The sequence below is a fragment of the Nicotiana tabacum genome, chromosome 7 (assembly GCF_000715075.1).
Source record: "Nicotiana tabacum cultivar K326 chromosome 7, ASM71507v2, whole genome shotgun sequence".
Classification (NCBI taxonomy): domain Eukaryota; kingdom Viridiplantae; phylum Streptophyta; class Magnoliopsida; order Solanales; family Solanaceae; genus Nicotiana; species Nicotiana tabacum.
Window position 1 is genome coordinate 114,470,039 of NC_134086.1, and position 10,072 is coordinate 114,480,110.

The window sequence follows — 10,072 nt, forward strand, 5'->3', positions numbered from 1 at the left end:
TTTTTCATTCTTTTATTTCAAACCCCAAGTTTTAACTCGTTTGTTAAACTAGCCCCTTTCCCCACTTTTCTGGATGCTTCCCTATCAGTTAATAAAGATTTCCCTTGTTAAATTTTCTAAACTACCCTTTAGGCCCCTGTTAATTACTCTCAAGAACCAAACATGGGTCAAGCTGACCCAAAAATCAAACCACAGACCCTGAGCTTGCGAACCCGGATTGACCTTTCCCTCTTTGGGCTTTTGACTAACAGAACCCAAGTTTAATTCCAAAACCAACAGAAAATCAATCAAGAAACTGGGCCAACAGAGTAATAGAAAACTCCTGAAGCCCTGATTCCAAAGAAGACAAAAGCACGAGGAAATTTGATCAAAAATCAAACAATAAAATCAAAAGAACTAAGACATGTTCACTAAGGTAAACTTGAAATTAACATACACAAAACGATTGAAAAACAGGAAAAATAAGAAAGAAAAAGAAAGAATCAGAAGGAGATGAAGATGAGAATAAAGTGAAAGACGAAAGAAAGAAACATGGCCGGAAAATACCTAGAATAGGCGGGTTGACAACGAACTTGACTGGACCTCCAACGCCTTCGATTTTGAGCCGAAATTGGCATTAATCGTGTGTTCTCGTTGAGAACAGATGAATTATACCAATTTTAACCCTAATCATTCAAGGAAAACTCAGAGATTTGGAAGATTTTCTTTTCCTTTTTTTTAAGATCCAGAACTGATTAGATTTGGTAAGGTTTTGGGGAGATATATCGATGGTTTGGGACTTGGGGGTGAGTGATGGTTGTGTGGTCGAAATTTGAGAGGGTTTGGAGGTCTGTTGCCGGTGGAAATGATGGAAGTTTTTGAGGGCGGTGCTAGGTTTTAGGTGAAGAGATGAGAGAGACTGAAGAGATGTGTTTGATCTTAGGTTTGATCTGATGGCATGGGGACAGTTATACATGAAAATGGGGGAAGTGTTCCTGGCCGTTGGATGAGATGAGACGGAAGGCCAGGATTGACTTAAAACAAACGAACTCCAAACGGCGTAGTATTGGCCCCATACTACGTCGTTTGAATTGGCGTGGGTTTTGGGCCGGATCTGAACGAGTTTGGGGAAATTCAATTGGGCTGTGATGAATTGGCCTAAAATCACAGCCTTTCTTTTGATTCTTTTTCTTTTCTTTTCAATTTTCAATTTTCCTTTTCTTTTCAAATTAAATTAAAACCTAAATTAACTCTTAAATTAATTAACTTACCCAATTAAGCTAATTACTCGTCATAGTATTTACAAAAAATAATTAACTTCTAAATTAAAAGAAGAACTATAAAATTAAAAATTAAAAAGTTTAAAATGCAAAGTGAATCATTTTTTTTTGTGATTTTTCATTTTTATAAAACAACTAATTTACCAATTAACCTAAAAATGTAAAAATAATTCCTAAATACAAATGCAGAGTATTTTTGTATTTTCATGAATTAAATAAAAAATAAACATACACAGAAAAATGCTAATAATTAAGAAAATTCCACAAAAATTCCTAAAATGACAAATATTTAAAAGAAAAATCTATTTCTCTAGGATTCTGTAGGAGTAATTCATATATGGGAAAAATTACGTGCTCACAGTAATTAATAATAATACTAGAATAAGGTAAGTAAAATCATTGACACATAAATATTGAACATTGAAATATACATAAAAATTTGGAGAGGAAAAAAACAAACAAAAAACTAGCATTATCACACATACACACGAATTAAAGAGACGGTGTTTTCTCATGATGTTCGACACCCACAAGCAGCTGGTCCGTTGTTCTTAAATCTCAGCAGAAAGAGCATAGAAAAAATATTAAGTTACTTAAATGATGAAGTTCTTATTCTGTTTTGTTGTCTCTTTTTTTTTTTTCAATTCAGAAGAGATGAGAAGAAGAAAAGAGTGGATTATCCATAGTAGTTGGAGATTTTTTCTTCCTTGAGAACAAGTCTCCCACAAGAGGAATGATAGGCTTCTTCTTCATTGTCTTCTTCTTATCCTTTTTCTTACCAGATGATCCAAACAACCCAAGATCTGTATCTCCAATTGTTAACATCTCTGCTAAAGTTGGTGATGACTCCCACCTCACCTTCATTTCCTTTTTCAGCTTATTATCCTCCCCTTTAGGATGATTATTAATATTACCGTAATAATCTTCATTGTTAATTTTCACTGATCTTGACGCCGCCATTGCACCTGCATTAATAGCAGGGATGTAGTCAAGTGAACTCACAATTCTTAATCCAGACAATAAAATTAAAGTGTATGTGTGATAAATCTTAAAATTTAGTACAAATATTGAGTGCCACAAGAAAAAAAAATGATATATATATATATATGTATAGTGCGATAGAAGTCATTTTCATAAAAGTTGTTTCCTTATAATATTTTCTATTTTGTGAACAATGTCTTTTAGTGGGCGTTTGGACATAAGAATTGTAAAATTCCAAAATAGAGGGAAAAAAATTCAAGTAAAAATGGTATTTGAAATTTAGAGTTGTGTTTGGACATGAATATAGTGGGCGTTTGGACATAAGAATTGTAAAATTTCAAAACAAGGTGAAAATTTTCAACTGAAAATGGTATTTGAAATTTAGAGTTGTGTTTGTACATGAATATAATTTTGGATTGTTTTTGAAGTTTTGTGAGTGAAATTTTTGAAAAACAGTTTTTTGAAGTTTTTCAAGTTTTCGAAATTTCCAAAATGCATCTTCAAGTGAAAATTGAAAATTTTATGAACAAACGCTGATTTAAAAAAAAGTGAAAATAAGAAAAGGAAAAAATTTCTTATGTCCAAACGGCTTCATAATTTTGGGTTGTTTTTGAAGTTTTAAGAGTGATTTGATTGAAAATTTTGAAAATCAGTTTTGTGGAATTTTTCAAATTTTCAAAAATTTTCAAAATGCATCTTCAAGTGAAAATTAAATTTTTTATAAAACGCTGATTTCGGGAAAAAGTAAAAAAAATTCTTATGTCCAAACGGGCTAGTGTGTAACATAAACAATCCTCTAATCATAAATTGGACTATTAGTATTAATATTGTTATAGCTTGTCTCAATAAGGTGAGAGCACTGAAATTTATTCTTTAATTTGTCCGTTCCATTTATTAGGATTTCTTCCTCATCAATTTTGTACGGACCCCACTTCTCTTTCGGAAAAAAAGGAAGGATATGGCGTGAAAAATATTTTAGAAAAATATATATTAAACTATGAGTAATAGTAATATTTGCATCTTGGAACGTTTTGGTGAAATCAAATATTGGAACAATTAATCTGAAGTTAAAAGTCAAAATAATTAAGAAAAACGACTTCCGCTAAAAGTATTATAAGAGCAAGTAATCTGAAATTACAAGTCAAAATAATTAAGAAAAATAACTCCTGCAGGAAGAACATTTTCTAGCAACGAAACTCCAAAAAATGAATTTCTTACCGACAACATTTTCCTTTAATGAAAAATTCCAGTCATATATACTCCCGTTATGATCTCATATTTTCAGAAAACTCAAAACTTGAAACTAAATTAAGATAAAGTCATGAATTGGCCTCTAACCTGCATGAGCTGCTTCAGCTTGTGCTAGTTTCGACATGTTCTTATGAAGCTCCGCGTTTAAAGAAGCTAACGCAATTTCAGTCTCAGATTCTCTTGCTTTCAAAAGCTTCAATTCTGTCTTTGTTTCTTCCAGCTCAGTTTCAAGTTTCTTCAGTGCTTCCACAACAAGAGGATCATTGTTGAAATCTTGAGGACTTGGTGATGAAGCAGATTTCCATGACGTGGCGGTGGTAATAATTTCTTGGGAATAATTAACACTTCGAGGACTTGGAGAAAAATTATTATTCCACGGACTTTCTTGAGTTGGAAACGTGAAAGGTTTGGGAGAATAAATTTCTTTAGCCAAGAATCTCTCCCCAAAGATGGCTACAGCTTCTTTGACTGAACGAAAAGGCCGTGAAGAATCCACGTTGGAATGAAAATCCACAGCTTCTTTTTTTGGTGTTTCCATATTGGTGTTTTTTTCTTTTCTGTGAGGTGAAAATGGAAGGAGAAAATATTATTAGATCATGATTGCTATAAGGTTGGTTTGATGAGAGTTTTCTTTGCTTTTACTTCAAATATTCAGAAGAGATTTTGAAATGGGGATTGATCTAGTGCGTGTGGTGCAGGCAGGGTGAGGGGTCGTAGATATGTACATACGCTAGCCAGGCCAGTACTCTAATGGCTAGCTGGTGAAGAGATGGATATAGAGATACTGCAGTTTGAAGGTTAAGTTACAAGGGATTTTGAAGTTGGAAGAAGTAGACTCCTCAACTACCATCACCATGCAAAAGAAACAAAGGAATACAATACATACAACAACAGTGCTTAAAATTAAGTTTTGGTGCAATTTTAGTTAGTTGTCAATCACCATGAGTTTGAGACAGAGGTATAATAATAATAATAAATTTGTGTTAATATATATATATATATTAATACTACGAGGTAGAAATTGTTTGCTTTCATTTTCTAAGTTACTAATATATTCATTATGGACAATACCGATTATCTATAATCTATAATAATATTTTAAGAAAATTAAAGTCGTTGGTACTGTTATGGTTAAAGACATATACTCGGACTTATTTATCAAACTAAGGATATATAGACTGATAATGAAGCTACTTAAGTATGCAATAACGGTATCAATTACGTTCTTTAACGAATAAAAAGGAATGCATACGTACTCCATCCATTTTTTCTTTTCACGAAAAATATATGCTTGTGGTTGGTTACATTGCAGCCTTTTGTCTTCATAAGCAACATTCAATATTTTAGATTACTTTCAACTTTTTCTTTCTTGTTTACGTAAATGATTAGATATGAAGTCTTCAAAGCAAATAGGAACGGAAATTAATGGAAACTAATAAGCAGTGATAAATGGTGCAAAAGTGCATGTTTTGAGTGTGTTTGTATATTATTTTTTTGTGTGAGTTACAGAAGTTCACACTGCTTTTAAAGTGAAAATAGGTTCATTACGTGTTTCTTATGTGTAGGAACAAACTTATCCGAAAAAGGATCAAATAAGAGAAAAATTGGTGAAAATAGAGCTGACGAGAAAAGTCCCGGAACGAAGCGAGGTTCACTTTGCCAGACCAGGACCGCAGCTGAAGAAACCAAAAGAGTCCCGGACAGCGGAACGAGGTTCACTTCGCCAGACGGGACCGAAACAAAAAAAATCAGCTTTTCCAATTCGGATTAGGAGAAGGAAAATTCGCCCCATACAAACCCTAGACACTATAAATATATCCTAAAAACTGCTTTTGATGGAGAGACACTACTTTGGAAGGAGAAAGACTTTGGGGAGGCAAGAACACACTAGGAGGAAGAAGGAGAAGGATTAAACTTCACGTTTTCCCCTCTTCTTCCTCTATTTCCATTATTGATTATGAATTCTAGTATCGTAGTTGTGCATACTATTATGAATAGCTAATTTGTTGTCTAGGATTTTGATGGAACCTTTTGTAGGATAAATTCTTTTTATGTTTTATATAATTGAGCCGTTGGACTTCTCCACGTGTTTAACTACATGCTTATTTCAGTTGATTGAAGAGCTCTCAATTGACTGTGCCTATTTATTATGTGTTGCTTGGGAAAGGGTACATATTTAGGTAGTTGTTGAACAACATCACTCCTAACGTATATGAGGAATCAATACGGAGGGTTTAAAAGTGGGATTAGGAATAACGAAACTTTGGTGCGATCTTAGTTATCGGTGAATTAGTGCTAGCTAGCGTAGTTCGAAAGAATACTTCTAGTAAATTGTGGTAATTATTCGGAAGAAAATTACGACACTCAAAATACTCACGATTGGTAGAGAATACTTAGGCGAAATTATAGGAGGCATAGCAGAAAGGAATCCGACAATTGAGAAAATCATAACTCTAGGCCTCCTTAATCTTGTATCCAACCCTTAATCTTGTTAGTTGATAATTTTACTGATTTTAGTATTTGTTAATTAATTAGTTTAAAACAAAAATTATAATCTTTATAACTACAAAATTATTTGAACTTGTATTTCTTAGCAATACTGAACAGTTACAGTTAAGCCTTAGTTCTCTGTGAGATTCGACTCCAGACTTTTAGATCGGATTATATCTGCAGCGACTACTTATCATTTTTAGGACTAGAGTTGGGCGTGATCATTATATTGGCGTCGTTGTTGGGGATCTAACGGTACTGTTGTAGCTGTATATATTGCTAAGTTTCAGGTTTGAACCTTTTTTTAGTGTTTGATATTTTTTATTTTAGTTTTACTTGTTGATTTAAGAAACATGACATCTTGGAACTATGAGAGTTTCGATGTTGGTAACTTCTACCGTTGATCTTCCTTGTGCTTATTGTGGAAAAAATCACATGTGGCAAAATGGTCAAAATATTTTCGAGAGCGATTTATGTGCACCAACTCAATCTTATGTTGAATGTATGTAATGATTGTGGTAGTCAAGATGTTCATTTTTATGGCTGTGCTTATATTTCTTATCATACCCCGCCCCTTATTATGGTGGTTCTGCTTTTACTTGTGAAGTTACTAGGAATAAAGAACCTGGGGATGCTGACCTAAAGGAGATCAATGATATGCTAAAGTGTCTTGTGGAACAATATGATGAGAAATCGCTGCAGATACAAAGGCAAGAGGCAACTATGCGTAACTTGGAGGCTAAAATAAGTCAACTAGTTGAACCTTGTAAAGCTGACATTATGGATAGTAGCCAAGAAGAGCGTGAATTAGCAGAAATTGACATTTTAATGGAGGAGTTAGAGTAGAATATGACCAAATCAACCAATTATAATTTGAGGGTGCCGATGTTGAAGACATGATACTAGAGATAACCAAGGACATTGATGATATAAATTTAGTTGACTCTAATGTGATCTGTGTTGAGGATGTTGAAAATCTTGACGTTCATGTATTTGAGCACATTTGACCTCATTCCAAACACTTCTCTACCTTGTGTTCTGATGTGAAATGGGAATGGATCCTTACGAGCATACAAAGGAGTCAACAGAAGAGGTAGATGAGCCTTATATTCAGAAATTTTCGAAGGCGTATAGGCAAGATGACACTCCTCAGCTTGAAGCCAAAAAGTGCATAAAGAATCATTTAATTTTTAGCTTACAAGAATTTATACCACCCCAAGAGCATAATCATAATCTTGAGTCAAAACTTAAGGTTCAGTTCATAAGCTCAAGGTGGAAGCAAAAAGTAGTTTACGTCGTACTACGATGTTAAATCAAGCGCTTGTTGGGAGGCAACCCAACTTTACTGCTTTTTTTATTATTATTTATTATTGTAGTGTTGTTTTTTATTTCTCGAGGAGCATGGGAAGTACGACTATTGGAAGAAAGCAAAAGTAAGTGAGATGGTTAGAACTAAGTGTAGGGTGCCAGCACAAAGAACCAAGTATGAGAGAAATCTGAGTACCCCATGAACTGCTAATGCTTAAGATTTTGGCCTACCAGGAAGTTTCTTTTACCCTCTTGTATTTATGGGTACGTGGTCACGCCTAACTATGCCATATAAAAAAGACTAAGTGGTCGTTGCAAATATATTCCGGTTAACAAGTCTGGAGTCGAATCCCACATGGAATTAACCTATTAAGCATAACTACTAGACTCACACAAATTCACGCAATCAATCTTCAGAAATATTTAATAACAAATTGGATTTTACTACTAAGGATCTAGTTATGAAAATGAAGTAACTAATAACTAACTACGAACAGGTTGTAGACAAGATTTGGAATGATCTAAGGTTATGATTTCCCCTATTTTCGGAATCATTTCCGCTACATTTTCTATAAATTTGCCTAAGGTTTCTCTACCGATCATGAGCTCTCTGAGTATAGTAATTCTCTCCCTAGTAACTACCATAATTTACTAGACATATTCTTCTGAATTATGCTAGCTGGCACTAAGTATGGCGCACTCGGATCGTACCAAGGTTTCGTTATTCCTAATCCCACCTTTAAACCCTCCGTATTGATCGCTCATATACGTTAGGAGTAATGTTGTTCAACAACTACCTAAATATGTATTCTCTTCCAAGTAATACATATTAAATATGCATAGCCGATTGAGAGCTCTTCAACCAACCATAATATAAACGTAGTTGAAAAATAGAGAAAAAGCTACGGCAAATCTATATTAACGTAACAAGAAAATCATCCTCCAATAGGCTCCATCAAAACCCTAGATTAGAAGTTTAGCTACTCATACTCATAGTAACAAAATCCAAGTATTTTTCATAAATAAATTACAAAGTAAAGATGAAGGAATGTGGAAATCGATGATTCTATCTCCCAACGGGTGTTCCACTGTCTATTCTTGCCTCCGGTCGCCAAACTCCTTCAAAAGTGGTATTTAATGTATATTTATATGTGTATGAAAAGACCTAAATGACATATCCCAAGTCCTAGTCAAACAAGGAGACGAAATAAGCCTTCAAAATCCGGATCATACTCGCCTCAGACCATGCCTCGTGAGATAAAACGTGAGATGAACCTCGCCCCAGACCATGCGATGCCTACTTCCACACGAGCTCAACCTCGCCTTATCCCTCGCGTCTCCTACTCCCATGCAAGCTCAATAGCTCGCCTCGCCAGCTCTAACACGAGCTCAGCAGTTCACTTCGCTAGCTTTCTCATTTTTTCGCTGCTCACTTCTTTCTTTCTTCTTTTCAACTGTTTTCGAGCACGCTTTAGACTTTAAGTATTCTGTTTGCTCTACTTTCATCTCCACTGTACCTACACATAAAATAGACTCCATTATGCGCAAATAAAGTGTAGTTTAACATTAACTCACATAAAATATAATGTAATAAATAATGTACTAAAATATAGAATTATAGCCACACATCATTATGCATTGGGGACAAATGCACAATTTTAAGTGTGGGATGAAGATACTGTTTGTGTGATTTTCTATTCTCTTTTTGTTATGTTATTTGATGTGTGTTGAAAAATCAAATTAATCTGATAGAGGTCAATGACATTACCTTTCCATCATGAATCATGTGCCCTCACACAACAAAAGAGATTAGTTCCACACACAATAAATTTTAAGACCGTAGGATCTCAAAATAGGAAGAATTCACTCGCTCTCAAAAATAACATTCATATGCCACAAATGATGCACCATAGGTTTGCCCGTGGTGTAATACTCTACTAATCGAGCTCATTCCATCTAGTATCAAGTAGAACTTTAATTGGTTGTAATGTAGGCTGCAGGTCGAGTAGGATACATTTGGATATGACTGACTACACCTCCCTTAAGCACTTTAATACATATACTTCAACACTCAAGCCCATACTTATGTCAAACCAAAATTCCACCTTCATATCAATGTATATTACCCCATACTTCTTTAAGCACAAGTATATCATTAGCCACCACCATCAAGAATTATTGTTTATACAATATAACTAATTTTGTTTTCTTCTTTTTCTTCTTCTTCTTCTCTTCTTCTTCTTCTTCTTCTTCTTCTTATATTTTTTTTCAAAACGGTGCACCTTTCTCCTTAATTCATTTGTTCCACTCAAAATTCAAACCACCACCCCACACTTTAACTTTTACACAATTCATGATAATTCAAGTGCTCATGAGAGGTGACAAGGTTCAAATATATGGTCAATTCAAACAAAAGGGTAAGGCTTGTAATGTAGTTACCAAAGAAATCAGATTATAGGCTCAAAGGGGTTAACTACGTTATATGACATTTAGGGGGGGTACACTATATATATCTGGCTCAACAAAGAAATGACTATATCACTTCCCAGACTGAACAAGACAACTATTTTGCTTTGCACACACACGAGGCAAGTTCTAGATATCAAATGCTATGCAAAGAATAACAGACAAACCTTACATACAGGCACATAACTCACTCAGGATTTGTTTCATCAAGAGACTCTAGTCAAAGCAGTTAAGCAAATTTAAGATTATACAAGATTCAAAAATTGAGCCTAAGAGTCACAACCAAAGTACTCACTATCTCAAGGCATAACAAAGTC

General features: G+C 34.3%; 1 protein-coding gene across 1 annotated transcript; it reads right to left on the reverse strand.

Annotated features, from left to right (window-relative positions):
* Positions 1-1,623: 1,623 nt before the first annotated feature.
* LOC107809260 (uncharacterized) lies at positions 1,624-4,317 on the reverse strand. The gene is made up of 2 exons (XM_016633862.2): positions 3,579-4,317; positions 1,624-2,224 (listed from the first exon to the last, which is right to left on the reverse strand). The coding sequence occupies exons 1-2, from the start codon at positions 4,027-4,029 to the stop codon at positions 1,905-1,907; spliced, it is 771 nt and encodes a 256-aa protein (XP_016489348.1). The 5' UTR covers positions 4,030-4,317; the 3' UTR covers positions 1,624-1,904.
* Between the last annotated feature and the right edge of the window lie 5,755 nt (positions 4,318-10,072).

Excerpts from the sequence above, each read along its gene's own strand:
- LOC107809260 (XM_016633862.2), bottom strand. The coding sequence starts at position 4,029 with ATGGAAACACCAAAAAAAGAAGCTGTGGATTTTCATTCCAACGTGGAT. Across the intron at positions 2,225-3,578 it reads AGCTGAAGCAGCTCATGCAG|GTGCAATGGCGGCGTCAAGA; the intron begins GTTAGAGGCCAA and ends CTATTAATGCAG.